At 49.9% G+C, this 23,893-nt stretch overlaps 1 protein-coding gene across 4 annotated transcripts in view; it reads left to right on the top strand.

Annotated features, from left to right (window-relative positions):
* The window catches only part of Nfatc1 (nuclear factor of activated T cells, cytoplasmic, calcineurin dependent 1), a 106,867-nt gene that overhangs the window by 76,593 nt on the left and 6,381 nt on the right, over positions 1 to 23,893 (top strand). For 2 of the 4 annotated variants that reach the window (NM_198429.2, NM_001164111.1), the window contains exon 9: positions 403 to 788. In NM_198429.2, the coding sequence (NP_940821.1) occupies positions 403 to 788 (386 nt within the window). Of the gene's footprint in view, positions 1 to 402; positions 1,078 to 23,893 lie in introns of all 4 variants that reach the window. The other 2 variants (NM_001164110.1, NM_001164112.1) reach the window with 1 other exon arrangement.

Below are 23,893 nucleotides of genomic sequence, written 5' to 3'. Positions count from 1 at the left end.
CTCACTGCAGCCAACTCAGTACAAGCTCAGTTTCCACACTGGCAGAACTTACCAGAGTCATCAGTAGCCGCGTTACAACAATACCTCCAAGCTGAAGTTTTCACTTTGATTGCTACAAATCCACAGGCCCTCAGGCCCAAAGCTCCTACTGCCGTTTGCAAATAGATTTTTATAGCACGCTAGTGCTACGGGAGATTCCAAGGAAAATAGTCCTCTTCGTATTAGAACCAGCTGTGACTTTCTCAGCCAGTGACGCACCCTGTTTTTAATTGGGTGGGAGAACCGGGAGAGACAGAGGGGTTCAGTCAGAGCGCTGTTTGTTTTGCATGGGGTGTCCTAGCCACAGCCTAGCCTACCCATCTGCAACTTATGTTTATTTAACTTTTTCTTTCCTCTCCACAGTTCCAATTATAAAGACAGAACCCACGGACGACTTTGAGCCAGCTCTGACCTGTGGACCAATGAGCCAGGGGATTAGTCCTCTGCCGAGGCCTTACTACAGCCAACAGCTCACCATGCCTCCCGACCCCGGCTCCTGCCTCGTGGCTGGCTTCGCCCCCTGCTCCCAGAGGAACACGCTGATGCCCACGCCTCCCAACGCAAGCCCGAAGCTCCACGACCTTTCCTCTCCTGCCTACACCAAGGGCCTCACCAACCCGGGCCACAGTGGTCACCTTGGACTTCAGCCACCCGCTTCGGAGGCCCCCACCATGCAGGAAGTGCCGAGACCCATGGCCATCCAACCCAACTCGCCTGAGCAGCCCCCATCCGCCAGGCTACAGCCGCAGGTGAGTCCACATCTGAACAGTAGCTGTCCCCTTGGTCGCCGACAAGTGCTCTGTCCCAACAGCCCCTCTTCTCCACTTCCATCTGCTGCCCAAGAGCCAGCCTGCTTACAGTCCTCAGCCCTCCCTCCTGACATGGGCCACCGGCAGCCACAACCGCAGAAGGTTCAAAGAAATGAATCTCCAGCCGTATTGCCAGAGGTGTGTGAGGACAGTGGCCATAACTTGGCCCCTATTCCTGTAGTGATCAAGCAAGAGCCTGAGGAATTGGACCAGTTGTACTTGGATGATGGTAAGTGCCCACAGTTGAGCCGGTGTGTGCACAGCCATTGAGTTGGGGAAGGAAGGGAGACACGGGTGGAAGACAGTTCCCTAGCTGCGCCATGTAGAACCTTCTCCAGACAGCAGGCTGCGTGTCAGCCGTTCTGCCCTGGTAATCTTGGCGAGCCCCGCCGCCCGAGCCAGATTGGCTCAAACTGAGTTCTCTGACCCTTGGTGTCAAAAGTCAAGCAAAGGACTGCCCATGTCAACCTCAGACAGTCACAACAGAAAAGGCCTCCCCTGGAGTGTGGCCTTTGTGGTTTGAGCACCTACATGCTTCTTAGAGAGAAGCATTTATGTCAACGCCTGGGTCGGGGCAGTGGTAGTGTAGGTGGGCATGTCCAGATGTTCAAATGGGATGGCAGTGTCGGGAGCCTAGCGGATGGGAGCAATGCCAAGGGGCCGCTCTCCGCGATGACTTCTGTCCTTCCTGGACAGTGCTGCTCACTCTGGGCTGTGGCAGACGTGAATGTAGGGTGCCCAGCTGTGCCTACACTGCTTGTGGTGGGCACAGACTCTCTGAACCCTAAAATATCTCCACGGTGACCAAGTGTGCCTTTGTTATCCTGCCTGGGTTTGCTACTTTCTCCTGGACACTTTGCTGCCCCTGCTGAGCAATAAGAGTCCTCCTGACCACATGACTACCATAGTGGCCGGACATGTGCCCAAAGGCCAAAAGCACTGCCCACTGGGAGTGGGTCCGGTGCTGTTTTCCATCTTGCTCGGGTTGGTTGGTTGTGGGAGTCAGGGCTCCCTCTGAGGCCAGCTGGTCTCCCCAGATGTGGGCTGTTTCCCAGACCAGGTGCCGAGCAGCACACCTGGAACAGGTCCAGCTCCTCGCTGCACCTGGACTCGGGAGGCCCAGGAGGACGCCCTGGCTTGCTCAGCTCCCCGCCTCTCTAAGCCACCCTTCCCAGCGATTCTGCCCGTGAGCCCAACGACCCTTTCGTTCCAAAGAACCCTTTGAGAAAACATTTGAAAGAGGGTGGTATGCCCTGGCTTCTATGCCTTCTCCTTGATGCCCCAGGAATGGGGTAAGCTGACCTGGGGTGAGAGAATATTCCACACTCCCACCCCCACCTCAGGCACTTGATTGACAAGGAGCTTCTGTTCCAGGGCTGTAAAACTTCTAACTGAATGTCCCCCTCTGTACTCATAACTCAGAGCTTTGAGGGAATCATTCGTGCAAAATTTTTGCTCAAAACTAGGTTCAATTCTTGAACCTAGAGCTACGTACTCTTCTGTGGTACGTTTATTTGCTGGCCATGATCATCCATCCGCCTCTGAATAAGCCCTCATAGACTTGTGGGAGGCTCCAGGCCTCCCTCGGTCTCTTCTGTTTGGATCCGTGTTGGAGGACTGTCGCTGCCATGAGCAACCCTGGCAAGTTTCACTTGTCTTTGACCCACATACACATAAGTGAAGGGCTGGGATCCCAGGGGTGGTTCCCAGGGTCGCTTCCTTAGCATGAAGAGTCTATCTGTGTCTCTCTGGTACCTGCCCAAGTGGACACTGTAGCCAGGATGGACACTAGAGTCTGTGTCTAGAGTCCCGCCTTCTGCTTTGCCTCAGGGTGTGCTGGTCTGGGCCTGTGGGAGCATTGTCATGTGGTCAGAGGCCACGTGACTGGCCAGCCCAGAACTCCCACATCTGGGCAGTGCCCTCTGGCCCAGAGACAGGAAGCCGGTCTTAGCCAGGTTTCCCACTGACCCAGAGGCCACCGTGGCCGACGTCAGACCAGCTTTGTTGTGGGCATTGAATAGGAGCAGGTGAGCCTTTTGGGAGGAGGGGACACTGTGTCCAGGAAGCAACACAGCAGAACTCGGGACTAGGGCTGCCCACACGTGGCACGGGATGTATTTTGTTGAATTTACTGTGTGCCCTGAGAGAACAAGTCAGAGTCTCCCCTGTTGGGGCACAAGGAAAGGATGCTGACCTAGAAAACAGGAAATGAGGGTTAAGAAGAAGAGCCAAGCGTTAGGTATGGGGACCTGTCCTGGAGGCTGTGCCTTTCCCAGTGGGTCTTAGAATTCCCCAGGAAGGGACAGAGAGTGGGGACAGAAAACACCTCAAAATTTAATTCAAAAAACCAGACTCATTTTCCCCAAATTCTTGCTTAAAGGGCAGTCAGTCTTCTTCAATTTACCCAATTGGGGGGGTGGGGGGGAGACAAACACTGAGGAAGTTACACTTTATCTGAACATGGGAAGGTTAGGGTCATGAGGTTGGAGGCAGGGTAGAACAAGCCTCAGGCTCCTGCTTTCTTCTGGAATCTCCCTCCTCAGATAGAAGGGGCACTCACAGCCCTCTCCACAGTTCTGTGTGTCTCCCAGTACAGAGTCCCTGTTGGAAGGAACACTGGTGACCTAGAAGTTCCCGAGCTGCAAGGCACAGAGTAAACAAATCCAGGAGGCTGATGCCCAACCAACCTTTCAGCATTTTGGGACTTCCTCTAAAGATATCTGCCGGCTTCAGGGGCTCACATAATGCCAATGCCATCTACGGCCGCCTTGCCTGAGAGGCGGGAGGAGGAGAGGTGGGCTTTAACGGAGACTGATTTTCATGTGGTTTTCTGTTTGTTTAGTTGGTTGGTTTGACTTTTGGCATTTTGATTTTGTTTTCTGGGAACCCGGAAAGAAAAAGGCAGTTCTAAAATACGACACTTAGGCTTCGAGAGCCTGTGGCCCTCCATGCACCTAGATTCTCTGTATGGGCATTGTGAGACATCAGGAAGTCGATGTCTGTGCCCCACACTGGGTTTGGAGAGCCAGATGTTAGAATTTGAGGGTGGCTCACTTTCCAAGTCTCTCCTCATCTCAAGGAGCAATTTAAATTATGGATAGAAAACAAACCCTCTTCCAGGAGTCTTTTCTGTGTCTACTCTTAAGTCTACTGAAAATGTATGCAACCCACTCAGTAATAATTTCTTCGTTCCAACCGTCTGCATAAGGCTTAAGATTTCGATTTAAACTTTTCATGGTTAGAATTTGAAGGTGCCGGTGCCATGGCTCACACATCATTTTAAACGCAGTCTTTTTTTTTTTTTCTTTTTAAAGTTTCCACCAAAGCTGAACATTAACTGTTCCTGTAATGTTTGCTTAAATTGCCTGTCATGGGACTGAACTGCGTGCCGCGTTCTTCTCCTGTCACACATATGAGCGTGAGCATCTCCCTTGCACAAAAGGCTTCCACTTCAAGCAAACACATCTGGAAACTCCTAAAATACCACGGGGCATCTGTCCAGATGGGACCCTGCCACAGAACTGCTTTGGTGCCACACAGCCAGCCGGCCGGCTTCCAGCTTTGTGGCTGGAGCAGCCTAGAGGCAGTCTGTTACTGTGCCACACACACACACACACACACACACACACACACACACACACACGTATGGTGACTGCCCTTCAGCCCTTGCCACAATCGAGCCTTTCAGCTCCATCAGAGGTGGCTGGGTGTCCAGAAGTCTAGATGTCATTAAAACAACAAGCAGGTAGACAAGGCCTTCCAGCCGTGTCTGCCGGCCGCCTGGGTCTCTTTCACTCTCCCTCCCCTCCTTTCCTGAGCTTTGCTGCTCTGGAAGAGAACAAAAAGCTTTCCTCATGGAAAGTTTGACTAAACTGGCAGGGTGCCCAGGCCCAAGCCTTCCCCGTTGCTAGCAATGATGGCAAGAGCGATCAAACACACCAAGCCATGAATACTGCGGACACAGGCCACCCCATGACAGATAGGAAAAAGAATTCAGCCATGCATATATCTCATCGGGTCAGTCCCTCATGCCCGAGGGTGCCTGCCTATGAGTTAGGAGGCACAAAGATTACCCTACACACCACCAGAGTCTGAAACTGAAGTAGGCAGTATAGACCAGGAGGCTGCACAAGTAACTCTCGAGAGTCCCCAAGGGAGGGTTCTTCCAACATTCATGAGTTCACCAGGCCCAGGCCCGTAGCTGCCGCTCAGTGGACCTTCCAACTGTTGAGCGCAGGGGCAGGCAAATCACAGAAGGTGATTCCAAGCCCTTATGCATTGTACAGAGCATCAGGTATGCAGATGTTGGCTTACACATTCCAGTTTAGATCTAGATACACTCTTGCAGGGTTGCACTTGACGCCAGGCACTTGCTGGGAAGTCCCAGAAGGCTTAGCGTGTGTTCCGAGAGGGAGTAAAGTGGGGCTCAGGCACAGGTCTTCTGCCATCTGGAGGCTCTCTGCCCCTTCCATGCAGGCAGACACAGGCAGGTGGTGAGGGCTCTATGCTATCTGCTGAGTCAGACCTCCTAACTAGGGTGTGTTTGGCCACCATGAACCTGTACTGGTGCTGCTGCCACGTGTGACCTGCAGGGTCACGCTGTGAGACTCTGAGCTTTCTACATGGCAGGAAGGTGGGAGGAGGGCTGTCCCACTGGACAGCTGCGTCTTGAGGGATTAGGTTGGATAGTCTTCTGGACGCTGTGCACTCTTTCTAGTTACATAGCTTGGGCAGTATGTGTTATATGTAGGGTACGTGTGCCATCCCACCATCCGTGTATTCTACTCACCGGGAGAGTGGGGATTTGAATGCATCGCTTTCAGACATTACTAATCATCTGCCAAGCTTGTTCTCCTCCTTTAAATGAAAAAGTTGTGACATTATTCATTTGAAGTAAGTCAATAGGGTAGAACAGAAAAAGCTAAAGGCCAGAGCTAGAGAGATTCTGTGAGCCTAAAGATTATGCTAGTTAGTGCCAAAGACCTTGAAGAAATCCAAGGCCAGGAGGATGCTAGGAGCCCTCCTTGAGGTGGCCGTGTGGGCCGTGCGTTTGTGGCACTTCTTTTTCTCACGGCAGACACAACAGCAGCGACATGTTCATGCATGGTTGTCCTTCCTGTGTAGAAACGCCGCTGTCCTCCTCCAGATAGGTTAAAATCCTTCCAGAAAATTCCTAGGGGTGTTTCCCCATCTGCCAGTTTACAGAGCAAAGAGCTGTGATCCACGCAGCATCTTTCCCACGCATTCTGATGATTCTGCAGATCTGTGAGCCAGTGAACAATGTGCCACTGTGTTGGCTGTGGAGCACAAAACCATCAAGTCCGGGTGGCATTTAGAAGTATATCCATCGCATTCCAGGAGTTCAGTGGCTGGTGGCCATCAGGAGTGTGGCTGACGCCCTCTGGGATCTCTGTCGGAATTGTTCCTGGAGACTGGCAGGGCCCCTTACCCACCCGGCGCTAGGCATTCCTGCTCCTGGAGCAACAGCACTTGTCTGAGGAACCTTCTAGATGCTTCTGGGATCCAGAGGATCCAGGAGAGATGAACATTTACCCAGGTGGAGAAAAACTCTGGTGTCTGGAATCATAGTGAGGACTCTCCCATCAATGCCGAAAATATTACCTTCGGCCCAGTTTAACACCTGATGCTGACACACAAGAAACCCAATGGCAGCAATGGGTGAGCACTGTGAAGCAGGTGGGACAACTCCTCACACCGGCCCCTTCCCGTGAGCAGAAAAAGATGCCATTATTCACCTCCCTGGGCACAAAAGGCAACTGAAGCTTCAAGAGATGTCATTTGACAGTCGTGTGTGGCAGATCCGGGGACTCCAGAATACTGCCTCCCTAAGGCTTGTCTCCACCATGGAATGTCCCCCTACGCTGAGACATGCAAGCAGATAGATCTCTGGCGTGAGCTGGCCTGGGGAAGCTATGGAGGGGCCTGCTATGTACTGCTTTCTTCACCAGAGAATTCCTTCTGGTTCCCTGAGGTACTCTGGTAGCTGGCAAGCGATGAAAGAAAGTGGAAGTTCCGAAACAAGGGAGGGGTGGGGACCTCAGGATGTCAGTAGTCCCCAAAGCATCAATAGTGCTGGCAAATCTATCAGGTCAGCCCTTCTAGAATCTAGACGTTGAAGGGCGAGCATGGCAACCTGAAAAACACATGCTCGGAAAAACCTGTTTTAGCTCGAGGTTGCTTACCGCCATCCTTGTCCCACAAAGCAACACCAGGAGGGACTGACACCTTAAGCTCCCCATTGTGCAGTCTGAGCCCAGGTTGATCCCTAACCCCACAGGACAAGTTCCAGGCTCAGGTATGTTGGAAAAGAGCTGCCACTGGCTATGCTCACAGCAATGGTGATGCTGAAGCTACTGGAGATTATGATGTCAGTGAGCAAGCAAGGGAGTAGCCAAAGGAACCAGACAAAACCTGACCATCCTCGGTTGCCTGGGTAACCAACCACACTGTGCAAATGCGGGTGTGCGCTCCGGAAAGGAGGCCAGGTACTCACTTCTGCTGCCTCGAGACCACACAAGCAGAAGAGAGGTCACGCTGGCCCGCATCCCGCAGTTGAGGGCGTGGCTGAGCATGCAGCACTTCCTGATAAAAGCTGGAATGTGTCACGACTCAGCACCTAAAACAACTTCCTGAGGGACTGGCCCTCCACAGATCCGCAGCTCTTCAGTCCTATGCCGGAGCCCCAGGAAAGAGGCCTACAGAGCAAATGATTTCTAGGAAGGGAACAGGAAAGTAGCTTAGCGTCACCACACTGCAAGGAGTACAGAATCTAAAGGATTAGTCCAGGAAGTCAGCAAACAAACAAACAAACAAACGGAAAACAATTCCTGAAAAATGAAAATTTATTCCAGAATTGCTGTTATGTATTACCTCTCATGCCTAAGTTTAAAAAGAAAAAAAGTCAAAGTTAAAAAAGAAAAAGAAGCTATGCAAACTAACAGAAAGATATATCTCATATATAGGAGAGGAACACACCAACAGACACTGTCCCTGTGAGGTCTCCAGTCTTCAACTAAGTAGCAGAGGCTTTAAATTGCCTATTTAAATGTGTTCAGAGAACTAAAGGAAACAATATTTAGATAATTACATTGAAGTACGATAACCATGTCTCACCAAATCGAGAATATCAACAATAACAGAGACTAAACTTTAAAAAGACCCAAGTAGAAAATCTTGGATTCTTGGACTTTAAGATGCCAGCATTTGAACATTTCCTCAAAGGGCTGAACAAAAAGATTTCAGGTGGAAAAGAAGAGTCAACAAACTTGAGGAAAGATCAAACTGTTATCAACTCCGAAAGAAAAGACTGGAGTAAGACAGAGCTGGCCCGTGGCTCAGGGAGTAAGGTACCTGCCACCAAGCCTGTTGATCCCAGGTCCCAACCCTGGCACCCACAAGGTGGAAGGAGGGAGCCGACTCTTGAAAGTTCTTCTCTGACCTCCACACATGCATACTGGGGCACAGGCACACCCCACGACCTCTGCATGCACAAAGTAAAAGCATAAATCTAAAAGCTATTGTTTCACATAGAGACTTGGGGATATCACAGGCATGCAGACAAAAATGCTGATGGTGAGGGACAGGCTCCAACTTATGATATTGTTAAGAGGGCGCTTATGAATAAGTTGACTAAAGCAGCGAGGGCCACATGGTCACCAGCAATGCTGAGGGGGAACATCAGCTCTGCAAACACAGATGGGCTACGTGCCCATCAAGAGACAAGTGCCAACATGTCTTCTTCAAGCCAGTCTTAGAATCAACACAGCCTCTACCTGAACATGGAAGGATTGCCCCTAGAAATTGACTAAGTCTAAAGATTAGAATTTCCAAGAGTCAGAATAGCCCAAAGAATTTTGAAACTGGAAAACAAAGTTAGAGACCTTACACTTGGAGACTTCAAAACTTGCTGCAAGCTGTAGAGGTTGGGAAGGCAGCTCAGCAAGGAACAGTGCTTGTTATACATGTGTGGGGACCTGAGTTCAAATCCCCCTCAACCCCAGACAGGGTCATATGGTGTCTGTAACCCTGGCACTAGGAGAAAGGGGTGAAAAGAAAGATTGTGGGGGGTTGTTGACCACCAGCCTAGCTCCAAGTGCAGTGGGAGATTTTCTCTCAAGGGAGTTGAGTAAGGCACAGAGTGACAAAGTAGACCACCTCCTCTGGCCTCCATACATATGCACAGACACAATCACACATACACATACACCAAACATACACTCTCACACAAGCATAAACCTTATACACAAAAAGTGACTATAAATCTATAACCCTTAATACAGTGTGGCTAGGGCATAAGATTTATACACCAGCAGAATGGGATCCAAAAATATGTCATTAGGTTTACAGTAAAGTGGTATTTGACAAGGATATCAAACCATTTGATGAGAATGAAGACTAACCTTTTAAACAAATGTTACTGAGTCAGTTGCATATTCATATATATATATATATATATATATATATATATATATATATATATATATAAAGCAAACAATACCAAACACAACAGTGCATGCACATAAACTCAAGGTTGATTGTATGCTCAAAACTTTTTAGAAATTTCTGAACAATCTTAAGACTTCCATTGGATTAGTCTTAACTATGACATTAAAAACCTGACAAGTTGATCTTCATCCAAAATCAGCACCTGTTGTATCTCAAGACATCACTGCAAGAGGAAAGACGAAGACGAACAATGGCTGCCCAGGGCCACTCAGCAAGCTGGTCAAACTGTCCACAATCTATAAAGAATGCTTACAGTTCAGCCCAAACTTCCAGAGATCTGAAAGCCATTTCCATATGCGGCCATGGGCCATAAGGTGGTATTGAGCCAAATATGAGACAATGGCCCACAAGGTTATGTCACTCGAGGATGGCTCCTATAGTGCATATAGGCACATTCTATAATTTCCTCACCTTGATGAAACTACCTAAAGGCACATTCAAAATATCTCCTCATGCCGTTGAGTAACACACAGTTACATATCATTAGTCATTATGGGATGCAAGTTAAAAGTCACAGCAAGATAATATGTGGCAAATTTTGTAGAAGACATTGGGAAAATGGACTCCTGACTTACTACTGATAAGAGTTGGGTAGAGCAGAGACTGGCAGCTTTTTAAATGCTAAAGTAAGCTTACTGTATAACCCAACCGTTTCCTCCTAAGTGGTACAAGTATTCCTTGGCGTTCTTTAGACCAGCTACAACATCCAGCAGCTGGTCAACTGTCAGCAGCGTGGTGGTCCTCCCACAGATTCAGGAAATGGGCACTGGGTCACATTGGGCTCAGATGGACTTGGAAGCTTGGGGTTGAGTGAAGGATGATGGGCAAGTGGGTCAGTGCTCCGTGGTCCATGTGTATCGACCGTCTTTGAAAGGACGGTGGACAAAGACCCACCGAAGTGAGAACAAGGGAGCCTCTTCCAGGAGTCTTCCGAATCACGTATCAAGATCACATAACTTTAAGTTGGATGCGGTGGCTCATGACTGTAATCTAGAAGGCTAAGCCCAAAGAGAATTGCTGTGAGTTCAAGGCCAGCCTTGCCTACACCTACAGGGAAGACCTTGTCTTAAAAAAAGAAAGAAAGAAAACCAAATGATTAAACTTGTCAATTTACTAAAAGAGAGAATTACACCGTATGTGAAATATGCTTCTGAGAGTCTAATGGGACCAGGGTTGCAGATCAGAGCCTTCTAGCTTCGTAAGATAAACACTGTGTGTGATGTGTAGAGAGGCTCACTTTGGGCTTATGTGTGTGGCATAGAACACCTCCTGTGGTCCTGCTTGGCGGACCTTCTCTGTCTCTGCCATGTGAACCCACTGCGATGGCAGATGTTCTCATAGGACATGAGCCGGGGGGGTCATCAGGCATCACAGAGTGTTGGGCTGACCTAAGGCTCGTTTGGGAAGCTAGGCAGAGGTGTGAACTCCTCAGCCTCGGTCTCACGGTGTGGGCTGATTGTGAGCTTTCTGACTCCAGTTCTGGGGCCTCTGCAATGTCTCTTTGATCGGCTGCACGGAATTTTGGGGAAAAAAAATAACCTTTACTGTGTTGGGTTTTAGTTTTGAAACAGGGCTCTTCCTTCCTTCTAGATTATGAAGTGGCTACTGAGACTTATGGGTGTCTGCCTCAGCAGCCCCTGGCTCTAGCAAGTCTGATACACAGGACAATAGGCCAGGCATTCATACCCCCCAGAGGTTATCTGTTACCAAATGGCTTTGTTCCCATGCCACATTCAGTACAGGGAGCAGTCCCAGTCACTCCCGGGGAGGGGGAGTCTTATCAGCCCTGTTCCCACACTGTGAAGTCTTCTCAGATGTAGCCTGTCCCTATCAGGTCTTCCAGCTGTTGATTCAGATATGGTAGGAGGTTGGGGTCTGGAAAACACAGGAGCCAGGCTCAGGCTCCTCCCAGAACAGGATGGGGGTAAGGAGGGAAAACTCACAGCTGTGTCTGATTCAGGGACGTGGGAGTGGTCCCAGCCAATGGGTGTTGGGTCCTTTGATGGTAGTGCAGGTCACTGCTCCAAAGAGCCAAGGCAACTTTCACATTCAAAGACAGTTCTGCTCTGCCCCTCTCCCCAGCCCAGGGCTCCTGGTTTTAAAGCCACTGGTTTGTTAATACCCCTTCTCTTGTTTCTGCCCGTAAAGTGGACGGGTCTACGGTTCAGTCTCAGTTGTCTCCACAAATGACTTTACCAGGCTGTAAGTTCACCCAGCAAGGACTGGAAAATCCATGGCAGAGGCTCAGGAGCAGAGTTCCTGCAGCAGATCATGGCAAGAGTGTCTGAGCTGAGAGGAGCCCTTCACCCAGAGACAGGGTGACTTGGTGCTGTAGTCAACTGTGTTTTCAGCAGAATGGAGGTTGGGGAAAGAGGTGTGGTGTGTGTGTGTGTGTGTGTGTGTGTGTGTGTGTGTGTGTGTGTGTTCTGCATGCTGTTTGCTGCCTTTGGCTAGGCTCCTTGCTTTCACCGCATCAAGCTTAGACTCTCCTACATGCGCCACTTTCCTTTTTTTTTTTTCCACAGTAGCTGTTGCCAGCAAGCTGCAAACTACTGTATATCACTCCAGTTTAAGAACCTAAACTTTAAAACAAATTAAACTCTTGTTGACATTGTAATAAAACTCAGAACGCAGCTGAATGGCTCAGTAAAAGTGAACTTCAATTAGTTTTGTGGATTTCGGACAGTTTCCTGGGTTTCCTAGACTCCAGCGTGGAGAAGTTATTTCCTTTTGGCAGATGGCTGGAGAGAGGGAGAAAGAAAAAAAAAAGGTGAAGGAATGGCAGGGGTGAGGTGGCAGGCGCTGGCGAGGGCTGGGGAGGAAGCCAGTCTTAGTCACCTGGATATTTGCTCTGGCCCGATCCATATTGTCTAGAGTTGGAGGGGGAGGGGAGTAAGGAGTAAGGAGCGGCAGAATGTGAGTCTTTGGTGTGTTTTAACTGAAGAAAGGGTATTGAAGTGTTTGTCAAATCCTGCGTGTTACCTAAGTGGTCATGCGGAACTAAAGAAAGTTAAAGGCCGTCTGCCTGCCTTTCTTGCCCAAAGCCCAGTGAATAGATGGAATAGCTTCCTTTTCCCCTCTCTGTCTCTCTCTGTGTCTGTCTCTCTCTCTCTGTGTCTCTGTCTCTCCCTGTCTGTCTCTGCATCTCTCTCTGTCTCTCCCTGTCTCTGTTGGTGTCTCTGTCTCTCTCAGCCTCTCTCTGTCTCTCTGTCCCTCTCAGTCTCTCTCTGCATCTCTGTCTCTCTCTGTCTCTTTGTCTCTCTCCATTTGCTTCTTCCCCCTAAATCTTGTCTCTGACTCTATTCCCCTTTCCTTGTATCTTTCCTTGTGTCTCTTTATTGCTGTCTCTCTGTTCCTATCTCTCTGACTCTTGCCCTTCCTCCCTCTTCTCTCTCCATCTCCCACACTATTTCTTTCATCATCATATTAACTGTAACATTCGATTGATTGATTGATTGATTGATTGGCTGATTATTTGAAGAGTATCTTTCTCTTGGTGAATGGAAACAGTGTTTTCCCAGAACTGAGAGCCAGCTTTCCAGCCTTCATGCTGTCTCCTGTCGTGGTGCACAGCACATGTGGACAGAGGTCGGCAGATTCATTCATTTAAAGAACATCTCTTGGGAGGTGTGGCGGGAACGAGCTTCTTACCTGAGTTCCAAGCCAGAGGTGCTGGCCTCCACACGAGACCCTTGTGGTCCCTTCCCCAGCAAGCCACTTCCTGTCTCCTCCTTCTGCTTCCTGTTTCTCTGCTTTCAAGGCCAAGCTGGAAATGGGGTTCGTGACCTTCCGTTCATAATGTGCTAATGTTCCTGAGGCACCAGCCATGGATGGACTCAGCTTCTCTCACAGCTGGTTCTGGGCCCAGGTTGCCACCTCTCTGATATCTACGAGTTGGGCAACCTGAGAGCTGACCATTCAGATAGGGAGCTGGCCATGGGTCAGAGGTGGGCTTGCAGCTCAGCAAATATCTTGTGTACTCATCTGGAAGCTAGGAGAAGGCTCCGGGACTTTCCTCATGCCTTGCTGCCCACAGGATCTGTGCAGGCGTGGGTTTCTCTCTATGCGGCCTGATGGCCAGGACTTGATTCACTCAGAGATTTCTGACAGATCATCTAACCATGCTTCTATATGTGAACAAACCTTGACTTGGTGTCTCCTGTTTATGAAGAAGGGGCAAAGGAGACTGAGCCCCCACGCCCTGACTCCTCTCCTGGACTCTGTCTCCATACATAGTGGAGGGTGCAGGCGGGTGTAGATGGTCTCATTTTTCCCTGTCTTCTTTACTTTTACCTCCCTGTCTCCCTTGCCTCCTTACCCAGGAGTACATACATTCAAAGTTTGTTTCCTCACTTGGGGTGCTCCCATCTCCCCTGTCTCCTCAGAGATCCCTGTCTTCTCACTGGATCTCAGTCAGGGCATCTAGCCACTCACTGTGTGTGGCCTGTGGAAACCCCTATGCTACCTAGGCCAAGGCAACCTACTCGCAAAGCCTCTCAGAATGCCTCTGGACCTCAGGCCAAGTCCAGGTAGCCTGTGAACTAGTAATCGTTTGCTAGCTGTATGTTGGGCTTTATTCTGAAGGTGTGTTTAAGGTTCCTCAGAGATCAAATTTAAGGGAGCGGGGAATGCTAAAATTACAGAACACTGCCAGGAGGCCTTCAGGAGAAATTCCACAAATGGAGGCAATACGTAGATGATAGATGATGGGGTGGTGACTGCACCAGCTTAAGCAGGTAGATAGATGGATTGTGAAGCCCTACTCTGCTTCTGGTTCCAAGCCTCAAGGAACATCTGCTGCAGCCCCGACTTCACCCCTGTACTGTTGCCTGTATTGTGCCCACAGACAAAGTGGCCCACAAACCAGTGCTGTCATTACATATCAGTTACAAAACCAAAATCCAGTCCCGAGAGATAGCTCGGTCAGTTAAGCACCTGTGGAGAGGATCCCAGTTCGGTCCCCAGTGCCCTCGTAACATGGAGGCTCATGGAGACCCCTGTCATTCCAGCACTAGGGAGGCAGGCAAACAGACGGATGGATGCCTGGAGCTCACTAGCCAGCCAGCCTGGCTCGCTTGGCAAGTTTCCAGCCAATAAGGGACCCTGTCTCAAAATAAGTTGATGGCATTCAGGAATGATAGCTGAGATTATCCTCTGGCCTCTGCATGTATTTATGTGCACCACCACACCCCCCCCCCCCACACACACACACACTTCTCAAGCCCCTTTGACATCACCATTGTAGGTCTATGAGACTGTCGGATCTCTGACCCCTCTGGAAGCTGGGTGGAGGTAGTGGGACTGACTAATTTAGAAGTTCCACACCCAAAATCTGAACAATAGGTGACAGGGAGGGCCATACTCACTGTCCCCATGAGTCAAGATTAGGGTCAAGCTCCCAGCTTTGGATATTAACGATCTGAGATCGCAACAAAACAGGCATGCTGGATGGGTGGGTGGGCTTCCCAGAAGACCACCACCGCCCGCTGGCCCCAGATCCCTGTTGGCTCAGGGGTGGGGGCTGTGGTGAAGGTGGCTCAGGGGACCGGCCCTCTCCAAGCAGGCTGATAAATCTAGGAGCAGTGGATGAGGTGTAGGAAGCTTTCAGGGCATGTATGTTGCAGCCTAGGGCCCCTCCATGTGATTTCTCACTGGCCCCTGAGACCCGTGCTCAGACAAGGCTTGCCCTATAGCTAGGGCTGGAGACGATCCTTAAGACCCATGATCTTTGGGAGCCAGGGTCCTACATTGAGGCCTGGTGTTGGACAGTTGCTAGTGGCGTGCATTAGCACACAGAGTCAATTAGAGCAGGTGCACACCGGTCCTGTTGATTTGATTTAGGTCTGAGGAAGGCTCCAGTAATGTGCAATTACAAAGAACTTAATGGCCCTTTCTACTGAATGCAACTTCCATGGCACCTAATATACTTTGATGAATTGCTCATTATGTGCTGTGTTGGAATAACCTCTGTAAAGATTAATAATTGGATAATCAATACAAAAAATTCAATCTTGGCAATTTTTTTTCTCACTCCGGGGTCAATATGTGCTCAAGATCACGGGGTCTCTCTTGCCTGCTTGTTTCTGACTCGTCCTTCCCTCTCCTCGATTTCCAAGTTAGGAACCTCTGCTTTCTGTACAGGTCTCATAATAATGAAACAGGGACTGTGACAGGTCACGTTTGCCCAGCAGTTGGTGGCTGGGCCGATTTGCCTTCCAAGTGGCTTCAGTAGGGCATAGAGGGGGACACATGATCCCTGAGGTGTCCTGTCATAGGTGCTTATGAGAATATGAGGATCAGGCATGGGGGATGGGCAGCCTTTGTAGATGGCCAGAAAGGTACACATGAACATGGTGTCCTGGGTACCATAAAACAAGCAGAAGCTGTACAGGGAGAGAAGTGCATCTGGGTGCTGGAGGGCGGCCTGCAGAGCTGAGCAAGATACGCAGTCGTATCCTGGGGTGCCTGGCTGTGGCCCAGGACGGAGCAGCCTTGGTAGGAGTCGATATAGGAGGGATCCCTTGGCAAAGGATTGTAACCTATCCAAGCTCAGATAGACGAGCTTGATATACCCCTCGAGCCTGCAGGGACATCAGCAGAGACCCACTAGTCAGGGTGAAGGAAAGTCACAGCCAGAGATGAGGAGCCCTCCTACCCTACACCTAGTGGTGAGAGAGAAAGACAGGGAGCCTGGGACTGCCAGGCCTCAGGGTGGGGTGGGGGCCCGGTTCTCTCAGACAGGAAGTTCTGCACCCCAAGGTATTACCACAGCCACCTGGACTTTAGCTGAGATTGAACCCAAGGCCCTGGGAGGAGGTAAAGATGGGCTCACGGGCTGGAGTTGGCACGTGTGTACACCTTTAGTCCCAACACTCAAGAGGCAAAGGCAGAGAGGTCTCTGTGAGTTTGAGGCCAGCCTGGTCGACATAGCATGTTCTAGTCTACTCAGTGCATTGTAATAAGAATAATGAGACTCTATGTCCAGTTACTTTATGAAAACAGACAGCTATGGTGGCTCATGCCTGTAGTCCTAGCATTAAGGAAGCCCAAGAAAGAGGGCCACACTCTCCAACCCCAGAAAAGTGGAATAAAAGTGCCACTTGCTATGGATACCCTTACTGTGGATATGCGATGAACCCACACATACATCCTGTGCCTCTTGGCTGCATGGATCCACAGGGCCTTTGCCTAAGAGGCAGGAGTTGAAGTAGTAATATGTTCAAAAACAGCTCCATAAAACCCACACTGCTCAACCAAGATGGGACTAGGAAGCGAGATCTGCATGAGCATCATTTGAATGCCCGTTTCGGTGTCCGAGGAAGGCCCAGGCAAGCTATGTCAACCCCCACAGACTCAGCAATCAGGCCCAGCTGCCGCCCTGAGGTGACTCATGCTACGTGGATGAGCGGTGGCTTCAGACAGTCCCAGGGCTTGGGATCTCTGCAGTCAGTGTGTGTGTGTCAGGCTCTAAAGCTGTGGGGCTGGCGGGTAGCAGTGTCCTGCTCAGCTTAGTCTTTGTACCGGGATTGAGACCTCTGGGGAAGTCAGCAGCCTCTTCAGCCTTTGCGCTCACCCATCCTCCTTACCCAGTACCATCGGCTTCTACATCCCGAGTCATCACACATCCCCAAACCTCAGCCAGAACATCACCTTCAGCATCGAGATTTCAGTTTTTAAGAAACAAATTCATGAGGCCAGAGGCATGGCTCCGCGGTTACGAGCACTGGCTGCTCTTCCAGATTCCCGACACCTACGTGGCTGCTCACAAGTATATGCAACACCAGTCCGGGGGATCCGATACCTTCTTCTGGCTTCCGTAGGTACTGCACGCACGTGGTACAGAGACACACGCAGGCAAAACACTCATACATGTAAACTATAAGTATAGAAAAATGAAACAAACTCATCATCGCTTCCTGGGATTTGGGCACTGTCTGGAACATTTTGAAAGTGAGGAAAATGGAAAATGTGTTTTCCTGGAGGGCATGCGTTTGGTCTCCTGTGGGGCAGCAGAGGAGAAATGTGTTTAGGACATCTTGCTGAGACATAAGAACAGACACAGCTTCGGGCTCTCCTGATCTCCTCTGTGGACAGCATCAGGAGGATGGATCAGTCAGGACCCATGAGTGCTCTGACTTTCCTCACGCTCGTAGAAGGCATGGATGGAGCAGAGTCCCCCAGCCCAGGTCACTATGAGGAGCAGGGGGCCCGTGGCTCAGAAAGGCAGAGGGTGTCGGGCCATAGGGCAATGCCAGGTCCTAAAAGTTGCAGGCGTGGTATGTGCATCGCCTTCACCTCATGGGGAGTGGGTCAGTTACATCAAGAGGTAGATTGAGAGGTAGATGTGTGTTACCAATCAGTGTGTGTGTGTGTGTGTGTGTGTGTGTGTGCGCGCGCGTGCATGCACATGCCAGAAGTCAATCTGAGGTATCATTTCTCAGGAACCACCAGCTTTGCTTTTTTGAGAGAGAGAGTCTCTCACCAGCCTAGGACTTTCTGGTTGACTAGTGAACCCCAGGCACCCTCCTGTCTCTGACTCTTCACCTCGACATCTGGTGAACACCCTAGCACATGGCTATTTGTGGAGTCCTGGGGTTTGAACTCATGTCCTCACACTTGCATGACAAGCACTTTACTGACATCTCCCCAGCACTCTGGTGCCTTCTTGGAGAGGCGCTAATCTTCAAATGAGAGTGGTCCCAACAGACATATGACCAGTAAGGCAGGCTCCCACACCAAGGACAGACATGCGCCTACTTCATCTGCCCTGGGTTGATGTTGTTCAACATCAAATCCCAAAGTCTTTCTCTGCATCCTTTTGTAAGTGACTTATTTGCTTACCGGAAAGAAAGTGATCACCCCTGACAGAATTACTGATAACCTCTTAGATAATCTGAGGCTCTAGTTCAAGGTCAAGTGAAGAAGGCCCTACCCCCAGTAAGCATAGGAAACAGGCAGTCTAGAGCTGTCTGCTTTGCTGACAGCAGACTTTCTAAAACCCAGCACCCGAGGCCTCACACTTACCGCTGCTGAGGACACTGAGCTGGGGTCTCCTCAAGCTCCAGGTGGGGTTCAGGCTACTGGGGTGCAGCTTCTGCATCTTGAGGCAGCTTCCTGGACTTCTTCTCACTCCATATTTCAAAACAGCACCCTGTGAATCCCACTGTGACTTCCGATGAGCCAAGAAGGAAGGAGAGCCTGCCATTGCCCTTGTGCCAAGGTCCTGGCCCGTGCTGAACAGGCCAGAGCAGTTTGAAGAAGCCAAAGTGGAAATTCATACTGGTCGCTCTCTCTTCGGGGTCATAGACTTTAGTTTCACTTAATTTTTTTTTGGTTTTGTTTTGTTTTCTTTTTCAATTCTGTTAATTCTGTTGAATGGTAGTTTCATAATTTGGGGAGATATGTGTTTTGTGTTTTCTAACAACACCAGGAAAGCCCTGGAAAAAAAAAAAAGGAATTGCTGGTGGTTTAATGATGCTGTTGAGTAATTGCTGAACGGAGCTTGGCACAGATATGAGAGCAGTGCAGATGATATGGAAACATTCTCCAGCCTGCCATCAGCTGGATGGCCAGGCCTGTGGAATCTCCCGCCACGTGGCCAGCCCCGCTGGAGTTTCCACACGGCTGTCTGCGTGCTCGGGAGTTTTCAGGCTAAATAGGGAAGCAGGCTACCTACGGTAGGAAAATCATTCCGTCTTAACGGCTGACAGTCCCGCGTAGCAGCAGCGCCCGTCAGCACGAGCCCGGCTCCAGGTGGAGGGTCATGTTTTATTAAAACCGTGACTTGTTGTCACTTGTCCTTCCGCTGTCCCTCTCTCCCCTTCCGAAAATAGCAAGCCCCGTGGCGGTGGCTTATTATGATTAAAAGATAAAAATAAGTGGAGGCCGAGATAGGCGCAGGACACAGAGGGAAGATGGCCGCCTGCTTTTTCATGAAAGTTGAGAAGCTGGGCTACCTCCCCCTGCTTCCCAAAGCAACTTTGAGAAAAACAGAATCTCCGGGCCACATTCGGACATGCTGAAAGTGTGCATTCTCCATGCTTAGGGGGTCATGGCACACATTGATAACACGTGTCCCCTGCCTGGTTCACAGACCCGGCTACTGGGCAGTTGTGAGCATGCAGACTGCTGGACATAGGATGGCGACCGATCCAAGTGTGCACTTGTGAAAGAGTCTCCACTGTAAACTCTCTAGAGCAGAGGTGTTGAACTTCCCCCATGCTGCCACCCTTTAATACAGGTCTTCGCGCTGTGATGACCCCAAACCATACATTTGTTTTGTTGCTACTTTCTAGCTGCCATTTTGCTAATGTGAATAACTCATAATATAGAGATCTGATGTGCAGGAAAGCTGAGATGCAATTCCCAAAGGGGTCTTGACCCACAGGTTGAGAACCACTGCTCAAGGAGGCCGTGTCTTCTGGAGAAATCTAAAAATTCTAGGAGCGTGGACCCGAGCCACCCCTGGATGACTCCAGTATGCTGTCAGTGGGATAAACACATCTCCTCTTTCGGCTTCCTGCCCTCTGACCTCTAATTCACGCAGCCGTTTCTTCCTTAGCTCCTGTGTCACGCAGTACTTCATGTAAGACCAGAGTCTGTTATACATAGTATGTAGAAACAGCAAGAACTCTTCACGCAGCAGCTCACTGAGAACACAGAGAGGCAAATACATGTCTCATCCCCCCTGGAAATGAAAGTTAAGGCAGCGGAAATGTGTGCTCACTGAGAGTTTCAACCACCATCATTACAGGCCTCTCTCATTCCAAGAACTGTTACATTGTAAGCTTTCAAGGCGGCCAATGCGACGCTTGTTAGAGGTTAGTTATTTAGGAATTGAACTCAGCTTTAGGTATTTCTGGTTCTGCTCACTTAAATTGCTCTCCTCTTAGGCTCCAGGCTCTAAGTTTAGCTACAGGTTTTAGCTAAAGGTGCATTTTCTGGGAAGGTTAACAGATACTTTTTGTAATTATCTTTTAGTCATAGGAATGGGAGAGAGTGCCCTTCCTGTCTGGGTTTACTCTTTACAGAGTTATTTTGACTTCTCTTAAAAATAAAAATATTCTCAATTGAAGAAGTCTGGGGAAAACATGCATTTTTTTTTTTCTGTTCCTTGGAGAAAAATGGAGTCAGCAAGTGACCATGGCTTTTATGGTGTGTGTTTATTACGCAGTGGGTCAACCCATTGGGAAGGTAGGTCTATGGGACACCCTCCCCCAACATGGTCTGCTGTGGGGTTCCGTGGAAAGGATGCAGACAGAGCTCTGAGGAAAGCCCTCTACTCAGAGAAGAAGGTGCCCTCTGCCTGCAGATGGCCCTGCTGAGGGTCCTGGCTTTGTGCCCTGGGTTCCTGAGGCTGGAGTCACTCACTGTTCCTTTCCAGTGAGCCAGGGTCACTGCTGAAGGGGCAGGCATTGTGTCACTAAGTGAGCAATGTCTGTGTTAGCAGAGAAAAGTGTTTGGCTACCACAGCTGTGGAGTTTGGTTTGGTTTGAAAAAGCATGGCCCTTATCTATGTTAATTAAACGTTTTAAATGCGAAGGCAACTGCATCACATGGCCTGAAGTTGACGAACCAGAATTCTAATTCTTTACGTTTGAATCTAGTGTCTGAGAGTGAGAATTAGGCATCTGAATATCACCCAAAATGTTTTTACCTGTCTCTCCCGGTTCCTCATTCCCCAGGCTGTGGGCGGCCCCCTCCTCAGCGCGGTGGAATTCAACTGGCCTCTTAATGAGTTTGGGTCGCTGCTCAGCTTCAGACAGTCCCACCAAGAAAGAGGGACAAATGGAATTCGTGGGCATGTGGGTGGCCAGGTAAAGGCGGCTCAGCTCTGCCAAATCACCGTTTTCCCAGTTTGCCCAGATCTCATGGCTGCGTCTGACAAGAAAGAGGCTTACAAAGCTAACCTTAGCACTGACCTGAAAACCAAGCACGGATGTTTGCTCTGATAACCAAGACACACATGTCCGTACACAGCTAGGAGTCTGGAGGATAACATATGCAAGCCCAAGGGGAGGCTGACAGTCTTTGGGTGGCCATTTTGAGCCCTGTGCGCAGACTTGGCTGTGGAGTGCGGTTTGGTTCTGCTTTGCATTCGATTCAGACCTTGTGACTTCCAATCCTCTGCCGGGGCCTTTCCGTTTTCCCCATGACAGTCAGCAACTAGAAAAATTCACCAAAGAACACTAGCACCCTTGTGACTGTAGCCGAGGACTTGGATGAGTGCGGTGGGCATGCGCCACCATTTTGTCCTGGAAAATACTTATAGTCACTGAGGAGTCACAACCACTCGTCCCATGACAGTCTGGGAGCTGAACACCCATGGGCAACTTCCCACCTGTCTTACCTTCCCTCTCCACTTGAGGACCAGACAGCCTGACCACTAGGGTTTGTCTTCCAAGTTAGATTCGTAGTGACATAGGATGGCTCCTGAGAGCCACACAAGATGAGCCTCATGAGTTGGTCATCCCATACATGGTGGCCACTCGAGGACATTAGATGACTTAGGAGGGAAGCGAGGCAGTGGAAGCAGGCAGCCATCACCCCTGATTGGAGACGTTCACTCGGGCGCCATTTCTTTCTCCATTAGATGCCTGAAGGATATTTTAAAACAAAAGGGGTGGGGGGAGCCTGGTGCCAGCTGCGGCCTCCTTCACTGCCACACCTCCCAGCGCTGTTTTCCCAGGCCCAGGGCAGGTTTTCTGAAGAAAGGTCTTCGCACTGGTTACTGGAGTTTGAATGAGGCCCCACCTAGCCTGTAGGCGCCCTCAGGAGATCTGTGGTAGGGCTGTGCTTACTACAAACAGTGCCAGGGTATTTTCGCACAGGCATATGGTGGGCTTAAGGTATCACCTTCTTCCTGGGGTTCTTTCATACCCCTATTCTGGTCACAGGACATCCTGCATCTCGGTGATACACTAGACGTCAGAGCTCAGGCTTTCCTCCGGGACCATTACTTTCTGCTGCAACTCACAGTGGGATCCTTGCTGCTCTCTGTGGAGTCCCACAGCAGACACCTATGTTGCCAGTTTGCAGGACTGTTGCTAAGGTGTGTGAGGTGGACTGAGTCGAGCCCTCAAAGGGCAGATCTGGAGAAGATGTCAAGTTTTAAAATGAGGCAGGAAGCAGGGGTGTTCCCACTGAGAAATGGTGGGATCCGGTACAGTGAGAGCCTTCGTTTCAGCTTCCTTCAAATTCATTCCCGACTGTTCACACCAAGGAGTGTACCCGCCGGACTTAACCCCTCCACACTGCAGCAGTGCGAATGAAGTTCATGAGAGAGGATGCTAGCAACATATTCTCTTCAGCACCAATTTAACTACCTGCATCTCTGGGGTGCATTTGTTCACTGGCTGTCTGCCCAGTAGAAGAGAGATGCCGACTCTAGAACTGTTTGACAGCTCGGGCTTCATGTGGTCCTCTGATTGCCTACCTCAGTCTGCCTACCTTTGACCTAAGCATGGGAGAGCTGAGTAAAACAAACCAATGCCCCCAGCTTTTTAGCCCATCAGAGGTCACCATGAGCTGGCAATAAGGGGCACGGCAGGCGCTCTGTGCTTTGTTCCAGTTTAAGAGATGCAGTTGGCAGGGAAAGAGGACCGGAACTCTGTGCCTTGGGGAGCTCTGCAAGTTAAAACCTTGAAGATAGGGGATAGGGAGAGAGAATTGGGAGGGTGGAAGTGGCCACAGGATCTCAGAAGCCTGTACCCCCTTTTGCTCTCTGTCACTTTCTCAGCGGGCCCTGAGCCACCAATCTAGGCTTTTCCTGAGTTTCCTGCTGCAGTGGACTTTTTAAAATTCTCATCTAACCCTGTGGACTTTGCGCGGGAACACAGGCAGCAGAAGTGGTGAGCTGGGGGGACTCCGTGCATGGGCTGTGGGAAGCACAGACCCAGCTCCAGCTCCAGCTCCAGGGGCCACAGCATCATCACTGGCAACAATAACCACTTGACCTTCTTTGGAATCTCTCCGTAAAAGAACAATGGTTCAAACTGGTTACTTTATATCTGCCCTTTTCTCTCAGATGATTGCTGCAAGCACCTCCCCTCCCCAGTACAGACAGGAGCCTAGACCCCCCCCCCAAAAAGTGAAACATGACAGCCAAAATAATTGTTCATTCCTTAAAGCTCGACGACAACGTAAGGCCCTCCCTCGACTCTAGAAACCAGGAATTCAGAGACTTTACCGAAAATCTTTCTCCTTCAGAGGCCGAGCTAGAGGCAGCCATGTGTCTGCTCTTGGGAATATTGGTTGGCTTACAGTCTTATCTATAGTTACATACAAACCCACAAGTGACCAAAGATCTGGCTCTCTTGGGCACCTGAAAGTGCTCTATAGTAATAATTTTAAAAAAAGATGACAGTAGCTGTGAGCAAGCACAGTAGTCTCACTTGGGGAGGACTCTACCTCACTTGGGGAGGACTCTACCTCACTTGAGGAGGACTCTACCTCACTTGAGGAGGACTCTACCTCACTTGAGGAGGACTCTACCTCACTTGAGGACTTTTTTTCTGCCT

The sequence above is a fragment of the Mus musculus genome, chromosome 18, assembly GCF_000001635.26.
Source record: "Mus musculus strain C57BL/6J chromosome 18, GRCm38.p6 C57BL/6J".
Classification (NCBI taxonomy): domain Eukaryota; kingdom Metazoa; phylum Chordata; class Mammalia; order Rodentia; family Muridae; genus Mus; species Mus musculus.
This window is presented reverse-complemented; position numbering and strand designations above follow the sequence as displayed.